At 50.4% G+C, this 24,728-nt stretch overlaps 1 protein-coding gene across 3 annotated transcripts in view; it reads right to left on the bottom strand.

Annotated features, from left to right (window-relative positions):
• The window catches only part of LOC144756180 (E3 ubiquitin-protein ligase TRIM39-like), a 472,432-nt gene that overhangs the window by 181,571 nt on the left and 266,133 nt on the right, over positions 1-24,728 (bottom strand). For all 3 annotated transcript variants that reach the window (XM_078645771.1, XM_078645770.1, XM_078645772.1), the window contains one exon: positions 122-243. In XM_078645771.1, the coding sequence (XP_078501897.1) occupies positions 122-243 (122 nt within the window). The remainder of the gene's footprint in view (positions 1-121; positions 244-24,728) is intronic.

The raw sequence follows: 24,728 nt of genomic DNA, 5'->3' as shown, positions 1-24,728 counted from the left end.
GGATACGTTCACTTGATTGACAGTCACCATGACAGTACCTCGGAAGAGGCACTATCATGCTGACTCACTAAGTCAGAGGGACTTGACCTGGGACAGGATCCCTTGATGGATAATTTCATACCCAAATTTACTTTGGTCTTTGCCAGCTCACGCAGAATTAGGTACTGCCGTGGCAAGTTGCAGATGTTGCTCCTAACCTCAACGTGAATCAGCTCTGGAACATCTGTCTTTATAGACTCACACCTAGAAGACAAAACAGAAGCACTGTGGGACTCAATAGCTCCAAAGGAACAATTCATACTGTACAAAGACTGAAGAGACATAGAAACTGCAATAATTTAATCTGAAGATGAACGTGAGCATTGTCAATTAAAAAGTCAACTATGGGAAAAACAAATGCATGCTAAAAGCAGCATCCACTCTCCTGATAACATACCAGCCTCCTATGAAGGGCCAACGATTATTTCTTCCTTTACAGGTGTGAAATCACTTTACATAATCTAGGAGTCCATCCAATCTAGACTAATTTGCTGAAAAATTCTCCAATGCTCTTGTATGCATCACATACAGCACACATTCATTGGTACTGGGCTTCCTATTTTATTCTGCTATCCTGTACAACAATCATTGATCAAAGACTGCACCATTACTCCGGACCTACAAGAATAAACCCAAATGTTATCATGTTCTTTATCCACTACGTCTCCATTAACCTAAATCTATATCTGGACAAATGATTTTGTCGCTCTATGCTTTCCCACCACTTCTACCACTTTTTCAATATTGTAAAAGTCTATTTTCATAGTAATAAGTCACCCCTAATGTGTGCCTTGTAAGCTCACAGAGCAGCATTCAATATATACAAAAAAGGTACACTAAGTATTGGTGTTCGTATGCCCCCACAGTGAAATACTAGCAAAACACTTTGCTAGATTTTTACCTAAGTAAATTCAGATGGAATTTCAATTTTAATTCTGTATCTCTACTTAGGAAAAGGCTTCGAAATGCTTCAAGTTATTTCAAGCTTCGATTTTAAAATCTGGTTTAAAGGTGAAATTCGATTTGTATATCTTAAGAAGTAAAGTGACTTTAGAAACATGTACTTTAGTCTGCCTGAACCAGAACAGACTAAAAAAGTGTTCTGCCACTCTTCACACCTCCAAAGCCAGAACAGTCACACTTGGCTTTAAGAGTTAATGGCCCTGATGCAGAGGACAGTGGTCTGCCTCTAAACCCAGGAAGGACCAATGGGTTTAAAATGCTGTCCACTTAGCAGGGATTCGCAATGTGAGAGTGTACAGGAACAATTACTACAACAAGTGCAGCTTCAGCACTATCACTTTTGACTTGGAGATGCCAAGGAGGTCTTCTCCTATTCATTCACCATCCCAGACAGCCAGGCTCCACTCACAGTAGAAGAAAAACCTGTATCGGTCCTGTCAGATGGGATGAGAACACTTCTAAATAAAGGAGTGGTTTAGGAGATGAAGACAGGCCTGCAAGATCGTAGCAGGGCTTTCCTCATCTTTAAACAGGGACGCTTGGAAAATTGTACAGTAAGGCAAACAGAAAGTGCCCAAAAATGAGGAACTGGGTGGGAGGAACTGCTAGGAAATAGTTAGGACTGGGTGATAGAATTTCCCCGTCCAGTGGCTCAAGCACCGTCCATCACCACCTCAGAGTATTCCTGGAACAGGGAAGATTTCACATGGCAAGACAAATCGGCTGAAGACACCTGACTCCTGCTGGAAGAAGACAACTCACACCTGGACTCAGGGACTCCTAACTGTTGCTGACCCTAAGGCACTGAAACTGCTCTCTAAGCAGCTGGCCTCCTGTTTTCCTGCTTCACGGACACAAAAAGTATTCCTGATCCTAAGAAGGCACGGCTGACCAGTGAGGACCGGTCACTGCAGAATACACGGCTGGAGAGAGATTCCTTGCCTTGTGTAGAAGCTTACCCTGAGGAGCTGGGATTTGCAGAATTAACCAGGAGGAACTTTCCCAGCACTCTGAAAAGGTTAGGACTAAAGGCTTGATTTAGAGTTTAACAGAGGATTACCTTGTCACAAACGTGATAGCTAGTGTATATAATGTACTTATAATAAAAAGAATAGGGACATCTGTTATGTTTGTGGCAGAGTAATCCATTAACCAAACTCCACGTCAGTCCCTTTGTCATTTTTTTAACTTCTAAAAGTCCAGGACACGGCATTGAATTGCACCCAGGGAGGATGCACCCACAAGGGGCAATCAATCTAGGTTTGTCTCACTTAGAGCGTTATGCCATCCTGAAAACTAGGTCAGCAGGACCCACCGAAATTGTTTTTGGCTTTATGGAGCTTCCAGCTTTGCTCCTCTGGAGGATTTCGACTTCCACAAAAGTGAAAGGTAAAACTTTGTAATGGGGTGAGATGGCACATTTATCCAACCAACTAAGCACTCAACGGTTATGCAATCTGGGTTTGTCCAGTTTATAGCTTTGGGTGCGAAAACTAGTGACTTCAGAGGAAACCCAAAAACCATGTATCAGACTATTTATTTTATTTTATTTTATGCATTTTTATAAAGCGCGGACTTTACCCGACGGTGTCAGAGCACTGTACAATAGAACCAGTTACGTTACATGAGAGAACTGTTGCAGGAATAAAACAAACAAAAATAGCAGGCCATAGAATCGGAGCGACGCAAGCAAATGGCACACAATCTCAAGCACAGCATGAACAGACTGCACAACTGAAAATAAGAATAAATATGACAAATTATACAATGACTAAAGAACTTCCTGGCGAACAATAGCAGGCCATAGAATGAAAACAACGCAGGCAAAAGAGACACGATGTCAAACGCAGCAAGCACAGGATGTACAAACAAAAATAAAAATAATTGTGACAAATTTACAATAACTAAAGAACTTCCTTAAGGGGTCTGAGAAGGAGGGAATTAGTTCTGCAAGTGTCTTTGGAATAAAAGAGATTTGAGGTCCGCTTTGAAGATCTGGATGGAGGTGATGGCACGGAGCGAAGGAGGAAGCGAGTTCCTGATTCTCACCGCATTACCTGAGAACGATTGTGCCAACAATTTTTCCCTTTTGAAGGAAGGGGGTTCAAGAAGGAACTTTTCTGCATTCCGAGAAGGTCTTGAGCCTCCAGACAGTTTGAGTTTATTCGCCAGATAGCGAGGGGAGGAAGAGTGCAAAGCTTTGTGGGTGATGAACGCTGTTTTGTAGATAGCTCTAGCCTCGATGGGAAGCCATTGGAGAGAAGACAGGATCGGAGTGATGTGGTCACTACGTTTGGACCCTGTAATGAAGCGAGCTTCTGAATGGAGGACGGATTTGAGGGGGGAGAGGTGAGATTTGGGAAGGCCAGTCAGAAGAGAATTACAATAATCCAGTCTAGAGAGAACTAGCGATTGGACCAAGGTTTTTAGGTCATTCTCCGGGAAGAACCGACAAATCCCCCATAAAAGGCGCAGTTGATAACGTGCACTCTTGGCCATGGAGTTGATGTGTGAGATTAGGTTGAGTCTTTTGTCCAGTATGACACCTAAGGATTTAGCGCAGTCCACAATGAAGGGTTTACTGTTGAGTAGATTCGATTGATCCATCCAGGATTGAACAGGAGGCGGAGAGAGAGAGCTAGATAAGAGGAAATCTGTTTTGGAGGGATTGAGAATGAGTTGGCGAACTAACATCCAGTTGTGAATAGTACTGAGAGTAGAGCTGAGTAGTGAGAGATCATGAGAGGAAGACACCTTGAGGTAGATTTGGGTGTCATCCGCATAGAGATGGTAGAGGATTCCAGATTTGCTTAAAAGGTTCCCTAATGGTTCCAGATAGAAATTGAACAGAGTGGGAGCAAGGATAGAACCTTGAGGGACACCTTGACCAACCCCCGCTGGAGACGAGACGAGAGACTGTTTGCAATCTTGATCATTTGGGATCTGTCCGAGACGAAAGACGCAAACCATTTGAGTGCTGTGCCTTCCAAGCCCATTCTCTGTTGAAGAATGTTAAGAAGGGTGTTGTGATTAACAGTGTCAAAAGCTGCAGAGAGGTCAAGAAGAATCAGAAGGCACGATTTCCCCGAGTCGAGAGTATGCAGCGCATCTTCGATCACTTGCAGCAGGGTTGTTTCTGTGCTGCAGTTTTGAATAAAGCCCGACTGGAACATGCCGAGGAGATTATTGTCCAAAATGTGTTGGGAGAGTTGTTTTGCAACACATTTTTCTGTGATCTTTGAAAGAAAAGGGAGATTGGTGATGGGGCGGAAATTATTGAGGTCATTTGCATCTGCAGAGGTTTTTTTTAGAAGGGGGGTAACCTGTCCTGTTTTGAGGACAATTGGGAGGGATCCTTGACTGAGGAAGAGATTGACTAGCCTGGTCCAGTAGGAGAGAGTGTTAGTATAGAAATCAATGGCGATGCCACTGGGAATGGGGTCGGAGGAATGGTTGGAAGGTTTGGTTTCGCGTATGCATTTGAGGAGATCAACCTCTGAGATGGTGGCAAAGTTCTTCCAAGTGACTACGGATTTTCGCTCCTCGATGGGGGTGGGGTGGTTGACCAGTTCCCCCTGAGATTTTCCCTTTTGATCGAAGAATTTAGCGAACTCAGTTGCTTTCTTAGAAGCCTCCTCACAGCCACAGTCTTTGGACTTGCCCCGCTTGTATGCTTCAATTTCTGTAAAAAAAGATTAAATCAGAAGGCGAAATTCTTCACTGGATTACCCGTGTGGTATATCAGACCCTTATTCTATCACAGTCAGCATGAAATCATGCCAACCATAAACAGTGATTAGTGCTTTAGTTTTTCATGGCATATTTTTGCGGCAAAGCTTTAACAATTCATATTTCTGGTTCCTCTTTGCCTATTTTGATGATTTTGGTGTGTTGTTGCTCATTACATTTTTTTCTAAGTTTCTAAATTGGTGTGGGAATTTTGTTGTGTTGTATTCTTTTTTTAAAAAATGTTTTACATTTTTTATTAAAAACAAAGAAAGGACATTACAAAAAGAAAAAGGAAACCAACTCTCAGGCGAATGCATACAGTTCCAACGCATGGGTCAAAGTGGCAAGATGCAGAATCAAATTAACAACATTTAGTGCTAGGATCTAAAGGATTCCTGTGCTCCCAGGTCTAATCTCAGCGTAGGTGGTTCGCAGATCTCCCCTCGGTGGCTATTCCACGCTCCCCATATCTTCCCCCACTTCTTCGGGCATCCCCTGGCCACATACACTGCTCTTTCCCAAAACATACACCTGTCAAGGTCTTCCACCCATTTGTTGATTCGGGGCGGCTGGCTAGCTATATTCAGTTCAGCCACCATGTATGCCAGCGACACCCATTGTTTCTGGTACATATTTAAATCGGTAGACTGCCACACATTCAACAAACATCTCCGGGCTTCTGGTCGTATCTCCACACCCAAAACTTCCTCCAGCTCATCGTGAACCTTCGTCCAATATGTCTGTATGGCTACACAGTGCCAGAGGACATGCATCAAAGTGCCAATTTCTCCACACTCTCTCCTACAATCTCTGCTCTCGGCTCTCCCCATTAGTACCAAACGGGGCCCAGTTATGTAGGATCTATGTAATATCTTCAGCTGCACCAATCGGAGCAGCATCTGGATAGTGACTACCTTTGGGGATGAAACCGCCTCCGTCCAATCCTCATCATCAAGTTCCAACCCATCCGCACTCCACTGAGTTCTAATCCACTCCAACGGGTTTCCAGAGTTGTTGACCAATTTCCTGTATATCAAAGAGATGGTTTTCTCTGGAATATGCCCATCTAGTACAGGGTCCTCAAGAGGAGACGCCTCCGGGAGCTCCGTGCCCTTAGGGACATGAGTGGTGAGGGCATGTCTCACCTGCAGATATCGGTAGTATTCGTTTTCATGCAAACTATACTGCTTTACGAGGGACTCAATGAGGGGGGCGTGGCTACGCACGCGAACAACATGGACGCCTCCGGGTAGAGCTCCGCGCTGAGCTTCCCCACCCGGTGCATTTATCCTGTCCAGCGTGGGCCACGACCGGCGGAAACTGCCGGCGCCGACGTGGTGAGTGGTCATCCGTCACCCTGCCAACTTTGGGGACGATCGGTACACCTGACCTGCACCGAGGACAGCGCTGGGAAGCAGCCGAGCAAGCTGCCTCCACGCCCGGCGTGCGCCCAGGACAGCCCGGGGCTCCAGGACTGCTACTAGGCCCGGAGGGCCGGGACGGAGCACATAAGCAGCGCTGATCGCGGAGAAGCATCGCACACAGGAGGGAGTCCTGCAAGAGGCGCCGGAGGCACTGGGCATCACGAATTGCACCCCCTGCCGGCTGCTGCGGACGCCGGGCCTGAGCAGAACCGATCGGCCCTGCAGCCACCCGCGCAACTGGCCGACGCTGAACCACCGCGTGGGGCCGGGGCCGGCAGAATCAACCTCCTCGGCGGGTGACCGCTGCGCAGACGGCCGGCGGGGGTGAGCACCGAGGACCTGAGCGGAGGTGAAGACAGGAGCCGGGGGCACTCGCCGGCCGCCACTGGTTGCTGCTGCGGCGGAGAGGCCCGGCTGCCAGACGCAGAGTGACACCCGACGGGGCCGGATTGCGTCTGAGGCGCCCCACCGTGCCTGACCGAGCCCGGCGCTCCGGACCTACTCCTGTTGGGCCGCGCCTGCCGCATTGGTACCCAAACAGTGCTCTGACCTACCCGGAGCTCCACACACACTGGTAGGCCCGAGGGAGAGGCCTACACGACAGGATTGTGGCACTGGGCACGCTCATCGGCCTTGTCCCATACAACCCTTCGCCGGCTGCTGTGGACGCTAGGCCCTTGCCCTCTGCTGACCCCGGCGCTGTGAGACACTGGTGGGGGGGCTGAAACCCGAGGGACGAGAGGACGGTTCCCCACCGAAGCCGGCACTGGACGCCTGGCACACGCGCTGCCCAGGAGCGACCCCTGACCCGTGGACAGAGCGGACGGGCCTGGTGGACGGAGGGGAGCATCGGGAACCCGGGCATTGCAGGCGGCTGAGGTCGAGAACACTGGAGACTGCCCTTAGCGAAACCTTGTCAACCGTCTGCCGGGCCACGAGGAGGGGGCCGACCACCGGAGACTGGGAATAGCCCTAACGAGGCGGGCGTGCGAGCAAGGCACCCACGACACCCCCTTTACCGACGACTCCACACGAGATGTGCCGGGCCCCGAGAGACCGCCTGTGACGACACAACGCCTGCGCCCCACTCCCACGTAGCAATGACGACCCACCTGAAACGGGACTCTGTGCTGCCCGCGAACTGAGGCCCGGAGTCGGGAGACCGCCACAGCACCGTGACCTGCCAGAGCGTCCACGGACCCGAACTTTATCACGCCCCACTGGCACAGCCCTCCCTGCTGAGGTAATACTCGCGTCCTGGCACAGATGTCTGCTGGGACCAGGACCCGAACCGGGAACAGTGGAACCATCCCCAAGGGCAAGATGGACAAATCCGGGAAGAGCTCTGAGCCCGATCAAACGGCGGCTAAGCTGGACACCATGTTGGCGGCGATGGAACGTCTGGAGGAATCCATCCACCTGACGCGCACCTCATTAGCCACAAAAATAGATGGAGTGGTCATTGATCTGACGCACCTGAAAGCAGATCATAAGAAGTTGGCGGACCGCACTGTATCCCTGGAAAATGATGTGCAGGAACTCCGACCCCAGGTCAGCCAATCGACTAAACACATCCAAGACCTACTGAACAGGGTGGACTTCTTGGAGGATAGAGCGGAGGACGCGGAAGGCAGGGCGCGAAGGAACAACGTGCGCCTCGTAGGCGTTCCGGAAAGATGGGAAGGGAGGCACCCGGAGGAGCACATGGAACAATGGCTACGGGGCCTACTACCGGAGGGTTCGCTGTCCCCACACTTTGTGATCGAACGTGCACACCGCGTCCCCACCAAACCACTAGCAACAGGCTCTAATCCGAGGCCCATGCTACTCCGTATCTTGAATTACAGGGACAGAGACTCCATCCTGAGAGAAACGCGCAAGCTCCAAGAGATCAGAGTTGAGAACGCGTCAGTGATGTTCTTCCCGGACTACACTATTCAAGTGCAGAGGCGGCGACACGATTTCCTAGAGGTGAAAAGACGCCTTAGGCAGCAGGGCCTGCAATACTCTCTGTTGTTTCCTGCGAAACTAAGGGTGGTGGCTGGAGAACGCACTCACTTCTTCACTGACCCGGCAGAGGTGGAGGCATGGCTGGACAGCGGCGTGGACACGGACCCTGGGACCATGGCTGGTCCTGCGCCCAGGAGGCAGAACGGAAACGCCCGGAGGAGACGCAGGCCGCGCCGGAGATCACGATCTGCTACGCGAGGAATGGCGAGGACAACCCCCCCGGAAGACGCTCGGCAGCAGGAGAAGCAAGACGCCCTTCGCCTGGTCATGGAATTAAGCTCTTCCCCAGTGCAGAGTGCGACAGCGGGAGGCAGCCAGCAAGACCCTCCCAGTGACGACGAAGCCATCTATGGCATACCGAATTCACAGGGCTCGGAGGAACGACCGGACGTCACACCCCAAACGGCGGACTATATCAGCTGAACGCGCCACAGGGCAAAGAGACACAGCTCAGACAACGCCTCCACGGAACCAGTGGTGGAATGGATAGACACACACTCACCCCATGCCGGGTGAGACTGTTGGCCCTGCATTTTGCTTGAGGGGTGAATGCGCACCCGGAGACCCCTGTGGCGATGCTGACCCCCAGACTTGTCGCCGGCGCCCATTCCCGGCTAGCACACACGCCCGGAGAAGCTGCTCCTGAACACTGCCACCCTGGGACACGTAACGTATAGTGTATTGGTGCATGTGTGCATGGGGGCCCGCATTTGCATAGATCTTTTTCTTTCCCCTTTCAATTTTTTTTATTGTGCTGCCGAACATTCGCCGGGTGGGATCTCCATGGACAGACATTGTTGGTTTGCTGCCACGATCAGGGTGCGCTCTGCACACCTACCCCCTTCAGTCTTAGACATGGTTACTCTCCTTGAGAGCATGGACGGGAGCACGTTCCGCACCCGACCTTTTGATATTCTATATGTTCACCAAGTTCGAAGGTTCACTGTTCCCCCCTTTTTTTGTGCCCTTACCCCCCCCCCCCCTTCCATTGCTGGGAATTGTGACCACGGGGTGGCTGCTGTGATATGGTGCTGGGGTGAGTTGTTTGACGATGGTGTGGGACGGGAGGGGCGGCGACGGGGAGGCGGGGTGGGACTGTTATTGGGATGCTGTAATGTCTGCCATTAAGATATGCACGTGGAATGTCAGGGGCATGCACACGCCATCCCAGCGCTACCAAATATACTCCTACCTCAAGCGCCATCACATACAGATAGCTCTCCTACAGGAGACGCACCTCAGTGACTCGGAAGTCTGCACCCTGCGCCGCAGATGGCGGGGGCAACTATACGCCACACGCCATTCGTCATATGCCAAGGGATCACTAGTATGGGTCAGACCAGGCACACCTTGGGCGATGTCGGACACACACATTGACCCCGGAGGAAGATTTGTAGTGGTCCATGGCAGGTTGGACGGGAACCCACTGGTGCTGGCCTCGGTATATGCACCCAACACGGGCTTGGCGGCTTTCCTGGCACAATTGTCCACCACTTTAGCTCCCTGGCATGGTGTCCCGTGGGTGTTGGGTGGGGATTATAACGGCACGCTGGACGTGACCCTAGACCGTTCGCACCCCCCACCGCCCAACTCGCATGCGCAGACTACTGCAGACACCCTCCAGGCGTGGTCCACACAATGGGGCTTGCGAGACGCTTGGCGCAGTCACAACCCACACACCAGGGCCTACTCGTACTACTCTGGGGCGCACGCTCTTCATGTGAGGTTAGACAGATACATGGTCACTGAAGACATTTTGCCACACGTCATAGACACCTGCTACATGGGCCGCACGCATTCAGACCACAATCCCCACACTCTGAGTATAGTATGGGACTGCCCCCGACCCCCGGTGCCCACTTGGCGGCTACAGCCTGACCTGCTCCTGGACGGCCATTTCCGAAGCTCCATTAGTGCACAGACAGCGCAGTATTTTGAGAACAACACTGGCACGGCGTCATCCCCGCAGATCGAGTGGGACGCATTTAAAGTGGTCCTCAGAGGGCAATGTCTGGGCACACAAGCCCTCTCACGACGCCGCATAGAAGCTGACCTCAAACGCCTGGAAACAGACCTGTTGCAGGCTGAACGAGAAGCGGCTGACGGTGATGACACCAAACTATTGGAGGCACGCGCGGAACATGACAAACTCATGGACAGCCTGAAACATGTTAACTACGCAGCACACTCGGCCCGCACACATCACACCGGTGATAAGCCTGGCAAACTACTGGCTTGGCTAATCCAACGCGAGGAGCGAACGTCCCCCATCACTGCGATACACCCGCCCGCTGGCACCGCGGTGTACACCCAAGCGAAGATCCATGACGCCTTTATAGTGCACTACCGAGCGCTATATGAGTCACGTCTCTCGAACCCGCACCCGGACATTGCCGGTTACCTCGAAGAACTCATGCTTCCCGCCCTCACGGCGGGCCAGCAGGACGACCTTGGGTCGCCACTGGAGGCAGATGAGCTACGCGACACCATCTCTGCCCTCTCGAACGGTAAAACACCCGGACCGGACGGCCTCCCGGCTGAGTACTATAAGGCTTGCTCCGACATCTTGATCCCGGAGCTCCTTAGAATGTATTTGGCGGCGTTGGATGACTCTGCCCTGCCCTCATCCATGAATGAGGCAACACTGGTGTCGCTTCTCAAACCCGGCCGGGACGCCACGCTCCTCGGCTCGTACAGGCCTCTAGCACTCCTGAATACGGATTACAAGATCCTAGCGTCCTCCCTGGCAAGGCGGCTGGCGCCACTGGTACCATCCCTGGTACACAGCGACCAGAACGGCTTCGTGCCCACTAGGTGCACATCCCACAACATCAGGAGACTATTTCGGGGGCAGGAATATGCAGTGCGGGACTGGCCAAGATCGGGGTGCCTAATTCTCGATCTCGAAAAGGCATTCGACTCGGTCGAATGGTCGTATCTGCGAGAGGTACTGAGCAAGTTTGACCTGGGCGATAACTACATCGTAATGGTCGGCCTGCTATACAGGAGTCCGGAAGTGCACGTCCGCACGGGCAAGCTACTTTCGGACACTATAAGAGTCAGACGGGGCACCAGACAGGGGTGCCCGCTGTCCCCACTGCTTTTCGCGCTGGCAATCGAACCTCTCGCTGAGATCCTGCGCGGAAGCGGGGCGAACTGGGGTATACCGTTAGCAGACGGCACACATGTGGTCTCACTGTACGCTGATGATCTATTACTGTACTTCAGAGACCTCGCGGATTTGCCACAGGAACTTTCGGACATATTCCAGACCTTTGAAACCATGTCTGGACTCAGAGTGAACTGGGCGAAGTCGGGAGCATACTCCTTCGCGCCAGACGTCCCGAATCCAGGAATTAGCATCGGTGGGGCACCACTGCCATGGCATGACACCGTGTTTAAATACCTGGGAATCTATGTATACAGAACACACCCTGAAATCCTAGATGGCAACCTGACACGCGCCATCACATCCATCAGGTCGCAGATATCCTTTTGGAAGACTCTCCCACTCACTGTCCCGGCCAGGATCACATTGACGAAGATGATAGTGTTGCCCAGGCTTCTCTATTACTTTGCCAACATACCGGAGTATGTCCCAGCCCGTACATTTAAGGACCTGGAGTCTATACTCCGGGATTTGGTCTGGAATACTGGACGACCCAGGGTGGCGCTAACTAAGCTCTACGCACCGATTGAGGCAGGCGGCCTTGCGGTGCCAAACCTGGAGCTCTACTACCTCGCGGCGCAGCTCCAGTGGGTGACCGCCTGGCTCTCGGGCAGGAACCTGGCGGACACGGCCTCGCACGGGGACTCACTCACCCTCCTGCAGATTCACTCGTTTTTCCACCCATTGGCAAGTGCGAAACACCGACCGCAACTACATATGGACGTGGCGGTGAAATGCTTTAACAGAAGCATACGACTCACTAAACATGTCACACCTTACGCCCCAGCACTCCCACTCCTGGGCACGCCTAAAGCGACTTCCAAAGTCACGGAAGCTGCACTGGAGCACTGGACGAGCTCAGGGATTGACACCATGGCGGACCTATATACCGATGGCACCCTGATTCCCTTTGAGACGCTGGCTGACGACACGGGCATTCCCGCGGGTCAATTCTTACAACATGCATCCATAGTAGCGGCATACACCCGAAGATGGGGTAACATCACAGTTGAACCCCCCACGCATCAACTGATACAACACCTCCATGTCATGGGGGATGGTACGCATGTGGTACATTGGTTGACTCAGGCCTTATTGACCCACACGCAACATACCCTACAACCCCTGCGTGCTAAATGGGCAGTCGACAGAGGGAGGGACTGGACGGATAAGGAGTGGATGATGGTACTCGCCAGCCCCAAAAACATCCCTCGTAACGCACGCTTCAAAGTGATACAATTTTATGTGTTGCACAGGGCTTACCTCTCGCCAGACAGACTCAACCAATATTTCCCGGGTACCTCGGCTGGCTGCCCGAGGTGTGCGCTGACTGGAGCGGATCTGCTACATATGTTATGGCTCTGCCCACGGATACGACCATACTGGCACTCAGTGCTATTGGTTCTTGACCGCTGCACGGCTATGCCATTACCGCACACATGGGAGACTTGCCTGCTGGGCCTCTATAAGAGGACCGCCCTCAACAAAGTCCCCTCCCGACACATCTTTTATCTGGGTAATTCCAATAAGGTCCCATCTGTCGAATCCCTTAGTTTTCCACAGACTACCCAGTTTCTCAGAATTTAGCAAGGGAGTGGCCAGAGTCAATCTGCCTTCCCACCCAACACATTTATTGGCCGCGTGCCACACCTGTGTCGCATGTGCGGTCGGGCCCGTCAACGGAAACCTCCCAGGCCGAGATTACAGAGCTCTATCTATCATCCTACCTGGGGCTTGACCCCGGTCCATGGCATAGCCTGGATCCCCGGGGAGTCCGTATACAATATGGTTCACAGCGGCCAGCTGTGAGGCCCAATAGTACTTGCGCAGGTCTGGACGTCCGATCCCGCCATCGTATCACGGGAGAGTCAGTTTATTGGAAGCAATACGGGCCCTACCATCCCACAGGAGCTGTCTCTGAAGAGTTTCTATCTCCTTAAAGTATGCGGTTGGCACTGGGTCCATCGAGTTCTGCAAGGCATATAGAAACCGGGGCAAAGCCATCATCTTGAAGAGAGCGGCTCTTCCGAGCAACTAGAGTGGAAGAGCTTTCCAGCGCTCCACATCTTTCTTACACCTGTTCAATGGGGAAGCTAAATTATTATCATATCGCAACTGTGGATCAAGCGTGATAAATATACCTAAATACTTAAATCCTACCGTCTTGATGTGAATAGGGCACGACTCCGGAAGCACCGGCGGGTCGCCCACCAAGACAAAGAGCACAGATTTTGCCCAGTTAAGGGCCAATCCGGAATATCTACCCAAGATGGCAAGCACATCCAGGAAGATGCGGAAGGATTCCTTGGGGTTGGTAAGGTAAAGCAGCACGTCATCTGCATATAACGAGATCTTGTCTTCCCAGTCAGGTGTCCAACGCAAGCCTCGTATCGATCTATCCCATTTGAGCCAGGCCGCCAAGGGCCCCATTGCGAGTGCAAAGAGTAATGGGGGCAGTGGGCATCCCTGTCTGGTGCCCCTCCCCAAGGAAAAATCACTAGACTTACAATTATTGATTACCACTCTAGCTAGGGGGTTTGCATACAGCAGGCGCACCCAACCGATAAACTCACTTCCAAAGCCCAGCTTCGCCAATACTGCAAACAGATATTGCCACTCCACTCTGACAAAGGCCATTGTGGCGTCTAGGGATACCAGCACCGTCGGCTCATGGAACTTCGGGGAGCCCCCCAAGGACTCCATGTATTCTGCGCAAATTTAGTGTCGTATTCCAACGCGGCATAAAACCAGATTGATCCGGGTGAATCAGGGTCGTGATCACCTTGACCAGTCTAGTAGCCAGGAGTTTCGCTAGTATTTTGGGCTCTGCGTTGGGAAGCGATATGGACCTATAGGAGGAGCATTGTGTCTTAGGCTTGCCGGCTTTATGTATGACCACTATGTTGGCCACTCGTTGATCATAGAGCTCACCCTTCTCCCTTCTTTCCACGGACATGGCTCGGATGTGGAGGGCGAGCTTACCAGCATTTAACTTGTACAACTCAAAAGGTATCCCATTAGGGCCCGTCGCTGTACCGGACTCTACCTGCCTGATCGCTTGGGCAACTTTATCGTCTGACAAAGTGGAATCAAGATAGCTCCTGTCCTCCTCTGACAGACCTGGCATAACAATATCCCTGATCATTTCGCTATTCTCAACTTCCATGAATTCACTACCGGACGTATAAACCCTCCGGTAGTACTCAGAGAACTCGTCTGCTACCGCCTGCGGATCCGTAATCTTGTGCGACTCCAACCCTTCCAATTCAGGTACCAGCCTAGACGCTCGCTCCCCGTGCTCAAGCCATGCAATCAATTTACCAGCGTTGTTGCCGTGCTCATATATACGGCTCTGGACGGCATTGTGTTGGGCCACCGCTCGATTTCTAACAAGATTTTGGTATTCTTCCTGCTGGAGCCTCAACAGATGGAGCTCCGCCGGCGTATGTGACCCAGCCACCTTCTCCTCCAGAAGGATAAGTTACTTACCTGTAATCCTAGTTCTCTTCCAGGGGTATCCTCATCAAAGTCACAAGCACTGAATATTCCCGCCCATGTACGGGACCACGGAAACAATATAAAAATATATAGGGAAAAACATATATATCTCGCTCCACATATATGTATGTACATATAATATTTTTTTCTCATACCAATGCAGCCCCAAACAGAAGCTAAACAATGTAATCACTTATACATGCACTGAAATTAGCAAGGAAATAAAAAACACATCAGGTCCAATAGCCCTTGAACTTTGTGTTTTAATGAGTGAAAACACTCATAAATCCTGAAAATTGCTAATAAATAGACATTGTTAGCCACAGGCTGCATTGAAAAGCAATAACATAGAAAATGAAAGCATTTTCAGCAAAAACTGCCACCGTGCCTTTAAGGCAGCCATGACCCCAGGCTTCCCATCATGCCTCAGGGGTGACAGTTAGGTCAGTTGTTCTTTGCATAACCCTGAAGTCAGGGCTCAACCATAAGTCATAGATGCACCAATCTCATTTACCTGGGGAGGCGGGTGGGTTGCTTATGACTTTGATGAGGATACCCCTGGAAGAGAACTAGGATTACAGGTAAGTAACTTATCCTTCTCTTCCAGGAGATCCTCATCAATAGTCATAAGCACTGAATAGAATAGCAAGCCCATCAACCACCTGCAGGTAAATGAGAAGTACATGACCCAACCAATAAAAATAGTCATAACAGCTCAGAACTCAGCTGTTAAACAGATCTCTCAAGGAGGCCTGGCCTACCTGGGTATCTGCTCTGGTGTCAGAATCAAGACAGCAATGTCTGGTAAATGTATGGACGGACCTCCAGGTCGCCGCCTTACAGATCTCAGAAATGGGCACATTATGGAGAAAAGCCGCAGTCGCAGCTCTACCCCTGGTGGAATGCGCCTTGGGAGAAAACCCCAGATGCTTCTGCGCCAACTGGTAAGCAAGCTTGATACAGGAAACGATCCACCTGGAAATGGAACGTTTCGAGGCTGCATGACCTGTTCTGATCGATCCATAGTTAACAAATAGTTGATCAGACTAACGAATAGACTTGGACCTGTCCAGATAGAATTTTAAAACCCTTTTCAGGTCCAAAGAATGCAAAGCCCTCTCAGCTGGAGTAGAGGGATTGGGAAAGAAAGTGGGCAGGGAAATGATCTGATTAACATGAAAATCTGACACCACTTTTGGAAGGAAAGAAGGATGTGTCCTTAGTACCACTCTATTCAAATGAAACACCGTATAGGGTTCCTTGGAACAGAGAGCTTGGATCTCGCTCACCCTACGAGCTGACGTGATTGCCACCAAGAAAGCAGCTTTCCAGGAAATGTGCTTCAAAGTAACTTTATGGATGGGTTCAAAAGGAGGACCCATTAGCTTTGATAGCATCAGGTTCAGCTTCCAGGGAGGAGAAGGAGGACGCACTGGAGGGTACACTTTTTTCAACCCTTGCAGGAAGTCCTTTACCGCTGGCAACTGGAAAAAGAAGGCTGTGCAGGTGACCGCTTATACGCTGTTATAGCAGCCAAATGCACCTTGATAGAATTAAATTGTAAACCTGCTTTAGCCATATATAATAAATAGGGAAGAACTGCTTCTTCCTGACTCTTAACAGGATTATGCCCATTATGCATACACCACATATAAAAGCGCTTCCATTTGCAAGCATAAGAATGTCTTATGGAAGGACGTCTCGCCTCTTTTAGGATGGACATACAGTCCTGTGGCAGTCCTAGATGGCCGTATTTTATGACCTCAGGAGCCATGCTGCCAAGCTCAGCGACGGAAGGTTGGGATGATGAATCCTCCCGTTCATCTTGGATAACAGGTCCGGCCTGAATGGGAGCCTCTTGTGAGGAGTCACTGACAGGTGAAGCAGGTCTGTGTACCACCATTGCCTCGGCCAGTCTGGGGCAATGAGTATCATCGTTGTGCACGAGTGTCAGCTTGCTCACCACCTTCGGTATCAGCGGAAGGGGCAGAAAGGCGTACACAAATTCCCCTGACCAGTCTATCAAAAGTGTGCACAAAGGAAGGTATTGGATCCTACCACTGACTAGCCTAGACCTCAACAATTACTAAACAGAACAAAATGGCTAGTCAGGTTTGTTTTATAATGAATTAATGCACACACAGCCAATTTGTGCTGAGTGAACCAGACGTTTTATATTACAAAAAGATTTATTTTCATTTATAATTAAGTTTCATTAATCCATCCATATGTCTTCAAAGGAAACTGCTGTCAAAACAGTCAAATCAATAACATACAATTGTGTGCACGATATATACAAATAAACAGGGGTTCACAATGGATACTCAAAATTCATAACACCAAAATAACTTTTTACATAACAGTTACATTCAAAATAAATTGCAACATGAAAGACATTTCAACAAGAAAAACTGATACACATAAAGAACCAGTCCTTTCACTCAAATACCAGTGGACAGGCGGAAGTAAGGATGGAATGGGACTGCCTGCCTATCTCACAACACCTGTGATGAATTATAGGTTTAAAGGATTAACAGCGGGTTCCCACTAAAGTGGTATTGATTATTCCTAGCTGCACCCTTCTTTCTTGTCACAGGCTGGGGGTCAACGCGTTTCGAACCGTAGTGATTCAGGGTTCTCCTCAGGACGGGGACTGGGTATGATCCTCACTGCCCAGCTCGCACAGGGGCTGCGGGAGTGGAGATTAACTGCACATCAAGTGAGTTTGTCTGTACTTGGTTGTTGACGCGGGGTGACAAACACTCGTGTGTCCGTGGCTGTGTAATGGATTGAATCCAGGCTCCACACGACGGTGTTTGCGCAGAAGAGTCCCGCCCTGACTAGCCAGTCTATCAAAAGAGCATTCCCTTTCGATCCTGGCCGGTAAAACCTTGAGGCGAAGTCTCGGCATTTGGTGTTTTCGACGTCCGCTAACAGATCTATTGTGGGACGACCCCCAAGACTGGAAAATGTCTTCGACTACTGCGTCGTTGAGAACCCAGTCTTCCCTGTCTTCGAAATGCCAACTAAGAGCGTCCGCCCTCACATTCTGCTCTCCTGAGAGGTGGACTGCTGTGACAGACAACTTGCGAGCTAGAAGCCAATGCCAGATGCGCTGGGCTTCCAATGAGTCCTTGAGCGCGTTCCCCCTGCTTGTCCATGTAGTACATTGTGGTGGTGTTGTCCGTCTGTACTAGTATTGAAGCTTCCTGAAGCGAGGGATGGAACGCTTTGAGGGCTAGGTGGACCGATCTCAACTCCAACATGTTGATGTGGTAGGTACTTTCTTTGGCCGACCACAGACCCTGCATTTGAAGCTGGCCCATGTGCGCTCCCCAGCCTTGCAGAGAGGCATCTGTGATCAATGTCCGTGCAGGAGGAGGTTGATGGAACAGAACTCCCACCTGCATATTCTGCTTCTTTGTCCACCATGGGATGGAAGCTCGAGCTGCTTCTGACAGAATGATCTGGTCGTCCCAGCGATCTGACTGTTGGTCCCATTTGTCCTCCAGATCCTGCTGAAGAGGACGCATCCGAAGCCTGGCATTCGGGACCAGGAAAATGCATGATGCCATCGACCCTAGCAGGGAGGCAATTTTCCGCACTTTCTGAGCCTTGTCGCGAAGGACCAGTCGACACTTCTGAGTTATAGAACACTGTCTCTCCTCCGAAGGAAATACTTTTCCTACCTCGGAGTCTAGCAGAACTCCTAGGAAGTGAATCTTCTGGGTGGGCTGAGAGACTGACTTGCTGAAGTTGACATGTAGTCCCAGCCGCTGACAGAGCTCGATGCAGGTCTGGAATTGACTTCTTACACTGTCTGGGGAAGGAACTTTCAACAGTCAATCGTCCTGGTATGGGTACACGAAGACCCCCCTGCGGCGTAGTGCAGCCGCTATGACTGCAGCACACTTCGTGAACACCCGGGGAGCCGATTTCAACCCAAACTGAAGGACTTTGAACTGGTAGTGGGAGGTCCCCACCCGGAACCGAAGAAATCTCCTGTGATTGAGGTGTATCGGGACATGAAAGTATGCATCTTGCAGGTCCAGCGAACACATCCAATCTCCCCTCCTGAGATGTGGATATATTTGGTGGAGTGCCAGCATGCAAAATATTTTTTTTTTGACATGCAGGTTGAATGTTCCTAAGTCCAGAATGGGCCTGTATTCTGCTTTCTGGCCCTTTTTCCTGACCAGAAAATATCGTGAATACACTCCTTTCCCCCTTTGAGACATTGGCGCCCTCTCGATGGCTGACTTTTCGAGGAGTGCAGCTATTTCTTTCTTTAAAAGGTGTAGTTGATGATAGTTGATGATTTGATGTCGGCGTTGGAGGAACTGTTGGGGGTAAACGATGTAAACGTAGGAAGTATCCATTCTGAAGTGTAGTCAACACCCATCGGTCTTTCGTAATGGCCTGCCACTCTGCCAAGTGATGCGCGATGCGCCCCCCGCTGGAGTGGTCCACGGCGCTGGGGGAAGGGAGGACTCATTGTTTGGACTGGCCCTTGTTGGAATTGTTGCCCTGGCGCTGATTTCCTCCTCCTATGGAATTTCGCTTGCCTCTGAACTGAGACTTTTGCTGTCCCTGCTAGTGTTGACCCTTCTGCCAGAGAGGGGTTTGAACCCGCTGTTTAGAAGAACCCTTGTTGTAGGAGCGGTATTTCTTTTTGAACTCCTTCTTTTTTTCAAGCCCTAAGGCCTTGAGAGTGTCCAACTCTGCCTTCATGCGCTGCATTTCCTCATCAGCGCTTGCCCCAAACAAAGATGTCCCTGAAAAAGGCAAGTTTAGGATCCGAGCTTGGGCCTCTGGTTTCAAAGCTGTGAGGCGCAACCAGGAGGACCTCCATGCAGATATCCCATGCGCATAGCCATGCGCTGCGAGGGTAGCCCCGTCCGCTGCAGCGCTAATCACCTGATTGGAGACTTGACTGCCTTTCAAGAGAATCTCCTCAAAGACTTTACGGTCTTCCTGCGGGAGTTTCTCCACGAAACGCTGTAGGGAATCCCAAAGGGACCTATCATAACGCCCCAACAGGGCTTCCGCGTTGGACACCTTGAGGAATGAGTATTACAGACTCGTCTCCCCCACGAATCCTGTGATTTGCTCTCCTTATCCGGAGGTTCTGTGGAGGAGGAGGCTACTGCACCTGACTTCTTCGCCGCCGCTATGAGGACTGAGTCTGGGGGCGGATCAGCCCTGAGGAACAGAGGATCCTCATCTGGCGAGCGGTACTTTTTGAGAATCCTCGCCGGCGCAGCCTTTATCGTCGCTGGAGTGAGGAATACCTCCATCACTGGCTCTATAATCAAAGGCACCAAAGGCAACAGAGGCTTGGGTGCAGACCTGTGGTGCAGGGTTTCAAAAATCACTGAGGTCTTCACCTTAGGAGGTGTCAAGGTCAGTCCCAGTTTCAGAGCCCCTCTGTCCAGAATGTCCTGAAAAGTGAAGATGTCATCAATAGGTGATATCCTCGATGGAGGAGAGTCCGTCATAGTAGGAGAGTAATCCCTGTGAGAGCGGGTAGGAGAAGAAGATGTAGTTGGAGATCTTCTGTCCCTTCTCCTGCTCCTAGATCCGGTTCTTCGCCTGCTGGATCGCACCCGGGAGCATGATCGATCTCAGGCCGCACCTGGGAGCGGGACCTTCTCTGGGCCTAGAAACCGGCCTGTATTCTTTCATCCTGGCCGCTGTTTCTTTGTCTGGCGCCCAGTGATGAAGAGGCCTACACCATCTTGGAGACAGCCTGATGGGAGGAGTCTTCTGTACATCGACTCTCACTGGCGAATGTGCTGGAGGTGTTACATCCCTTTGTCCCTGCTGAGAACTTGCAGGGGACCGCCATGATCTCTCACTGCCGGATGAATGAATGACCACATCCAGAGAATGATGGTGAGAAGAAGAGGAGCCTGACGAGGTTGAAGAAAGGCTCACAGGAGGCGTAGGGGATCTAGTGTGACTGCGAGAACCACGATCCTTCGAAGGTCTCTTCCGTTTAGAAGGATGGCTCACTGGAGCGCGCTCCGTTCTAGATAGTTCCCCTACGACAGAGTCTCCTTCCGCAGCTGAAGCCGACCTTGGAGACCTCTGCGACCGAGGCTCATGTGGAGAAAGAGTTGGCAAACTCGACGTCTTGGAACTGCAAAACTGCTGGCTGAGACTGCGCTGAGGAGTGACTAACCCTCTGTGGAGACTCCATCCTCTGCGAACGTGCAAGAGAGACTCGTCTTGACATATGTCTCGACGTCGAACGCCGATGTGGTGACGTCGACAGAGGTCTTCTCGACGTCGAGCGCCGATCACTGGACGCCGACGGAAGATATCTCGACGCTGAGAGCCCATGACTGGAGCCCGATGGATGTCTCGACAACGAGCGCCTATGCCTTGGCGACGACAGAGGATGCCTCGACGTCGAGCGTCGATGACCGGACGCCGACGGAGGGTGCCTCGACACCGAGCGTCGATGACCGGACGCCGACGGAGGATGCCTCAACGTCGAACGCCGCTGGCCGGGCGACGACGGAGGGTGTCTCAACGTTGAGCGTCGATGACCAGATGCCGAAGGAGATTGCCTCGACGTTGAACGCCGTTGACTGGGTGTCGACGGAGGAAGCTGCGACGTCGAAGACTGGATGTGCAGTTTCGACGGCAGCTGTCTCGACGTCGAGCTCAAACGGAGACCTCTCTCTCGACGCTGCACGTCGCCCGGTTGACGACAGCGGAACCTTGACTCTCGACGCTGAAGTCTTCGCCGTCGGAGGAAGGTGGCTCTTCGTCGACGTCAATGGAAACTTCGACGCCTATCCCGACGCCGAAGGAGAGCAAGTCGGGACCTCTCTCGACGTCGATCGCGCCCTTTGCTTTTTCTGTCTCTTTGGAGACCTACACCTATCAGAAAGACCATAAATTCGACTAATTTTTTCTCGGTCGGTGGGAGGGTTCTGCTTCACAAAGTCTTGCAGTGTTCACAGTTCTTCACAGAATGTGTCTCAGGGAGACGAAGGATACACACAGGATGTGTGTCAGACCTAGCTTTCTTCTTCCCACAGGATGGGCAGGGATCAAAAAGCAAAGGCATTTTGACAAAAAGTAACCCTTTTTGAAGCTCAGAAAAGGCAGCAATCTCTCTCTAAGGTCAAAAACCGTCGAGTGAAATTAAAAATTGAAGAAAAACACCAAGAATTTTGGACAGAAAGCCAACAAAGGTGGGAGCTGTTAAACCAGAGTCCTGACAGTAGGAGCCGGAAAGAACAACTGGCATAACTGTCACCCCTGAGGTATGATGGGAAGCCTGGGGTCATGGCTGCCTTAAAGGCACGGTGCCAGTTGTTGCTGAAAATGCTTTCATTTTCTATGTTATTGCTTTTCAATGCAGCCTGTGGCTAACAATGTCTATTTATTAGCAATTTTCAGGATTTATGTGTGCTTTTACTCATTAAAACACAAAGTTCAAGGGCTATTGGACCTGATGTGTTTTTTATTTCCTTGCTAATTTCAGTGCATGTATAAGTGATTACATTGTTTAGCCTCTGTTTGGGGCTGCATTGGTATGAGAAAAAAATAGTATATATACATACATATATGTGGAGCGAGATATATATGTTTTTCCATATATATTTGCACATGGACGGGAATATTCAGTGCTTATGACTATTGATGAGGATCCCCTGGAAGAGAAGTATAACTTCCGTCTCCTTATGTGCTACTTCTGCATGGCCTTTTTTCTTCTTACCTGACACTAAGGATAATACCTCAGCTCTCGCTACTGTTTTGTATGTTTCCCAGAGGGACTGCTTCGAGTCTACAGACCCCTTATTTTCCAAAAAGTTACGGTCTGACATCCGGAGAACCTCCTTTTTAATAGCTGGATCCTTTAACTGCCAGGCGCCAATAGGAGCTATCCTACCCACTGCCGGCAGATCAAGGGCGAGGCGAAGCCACAATGGAGAATGGTCAGAAATTCCCCTTCCAAGATATTTCACTTCGTGGACCATGGATGCCATCGCCGCTGGCAGCAGTATATCATCTAGCCTAGATAGGCTACCGTGTGCTGCCGAAATATGGGTGTAGTGTGTCAATGTCGGGTTATGTATTCGCCAACTGTCTGCCAGCCCCAGTGTGTCCAGGAAGCCTCAAAGCCATCTCTGAGTCTGTCTGAGCGCCCGAGGTGGGCTGCGATTCACCTTCCCATCTAATACGGCGTTAAAATCACCACCTAAGACTAGGCCACCAAGGGGCAACGTGAAGAAGATCGAACTCAAATCTCGAAAGGTCTCGTTCTGGAGGCCAGGTGGCACGTAGATAGACAGAAGTGTGACCGTCCGGCCCCCAACTTGCCCCGAGACACCTGCGTATCTGCCCCTTTGGTCAATCCACATAGCCTGCACAGACAATGTTAAGGAATTCTTAACCAGGATACCGACCCCCCTAGAGCCAGTGGTGAATCCAGCATGTACCACCAATTTATGCCCTCCCTTGTGGAGGGCCGTGCACCTATTACCGACTAAGTGCGTCTCCTGCAGTAATATCACATCTGGGGAATGTCGTCTGATAAGTTAGCTAAACATCCCTCTCTTGATCTTGTCACCCAAGCCATTAACATTCCAACTCAGCACCCTAATCCCTTATCCTTCAGCAATTCTGTGTCGCTGAACCCATGCAAAGTGCGTGTCGCTACAGTCATATCACCTGAGACAAAAAAATAATAAAAAAGAAAACCACCATCACACAACAACAAATCAAAAACTCTACATACTCCCATCCCCACTCCCCCCACCCTGCACCCCTGCTGTGTTGTATTCCTTACTTTAAAATTGTTGGCTATCTTTGAACTAATCCACTTCTTTGGTTTGCTTGTTGTTTGTGCCACACCTATCAGGGGTTGAGCAGAGATTCTCTCAGAACTGTGTTTTGTGTATACCAGAGTGGTCTTATTAAGCTTTTAGGGTTACCACCAAACTACAATTTACATAAAATCTGACAGTAGTCAGCCTATTGTTGGAGGTTATGAGCAAGACTTGGGTGCAGTTTGTGGCCAGAAATAACAATAGAAAATACCTAAAGATGAGAGTACAAAAGAACATACATAAAGATCTAAAGAACAATGGAGAATACCTGGAGATTGATCTTGGCCTTGCGTTGCTCTAAATGTGGACCACGCGTGTAGTGAACTCATGAAGCATGCAAAGCATGGTATAGAAAAGTAGCACACCTCTGCACGTGGTGGAATACTTGGCACAATGGGTGTATATTGAAAGAAGGAGGGTGCAAGCTGGGAAGATTTACAATTGGAGGAAAGAAGGTGCTGCAAATTGGTGCATAATAGAACACTAAACATACAAAATAATAGAGGTTTGTTTACTTTATTTCATAGTCCAATCAGTGGAAAATATTCCTGTTCAGGAGGATATGCAGAGCCATCAAGAGCTCCTTACAGCATGCAATATAGAAGACGGCTACATAATCCCCTAATGCTTTCTGAAGCCTGCCAGAATCCCAAAGTCCAGTTCTCCATTAACAGCGTTCAGTTGCAGGCTTTGCTGCAATAAAGAAAACAATTTTAGGACCTTCTTTTATAATCTTTCTGGTTGATACTCTATTTAGTAGGGTGGACTGATGCTTAGAGCTTGCAACTCATGACACACATTGCTGAAGTAATGGCCACAAAAGGAAATTCTCCTCTGACTGGTAGAGGAGGTCCAGGCTCAAATGAAAATAGAGCGGAGTACTTAGGGAAGTCTGTGTATCACTGCTTTCTCATCCAAATCCAATAAGAATGGCTTGTGGCTAGGCCTTGGTGAATGTGCCTTAGGACTTGAAGAATCAAGGGTATAGGAGAAAATGCAGCTCCATCACATTTAGAAAGCCAGCAACATGGTTGAACCTCTAACCAG

This window comes from Lissotriton helveticus, chromosome 5_1 (assembly GCF_964261635.1).
Source record: "Lissotriton helveticus chromosome 5_1, aLisHel1.1, whole genome shotgun sequence".
Lineage (NCBI taxonomy): Eukaryota > Metazoa > Chordata > Amphibia > Caudata > Salamandridae > Lissotriton > Lissotriton helveticus.
The sequence above is the reverse complement of the archived record's forward strand: the minus strand, read 5'-3'. Positions and strand labels throughout refer to the sequence as shown.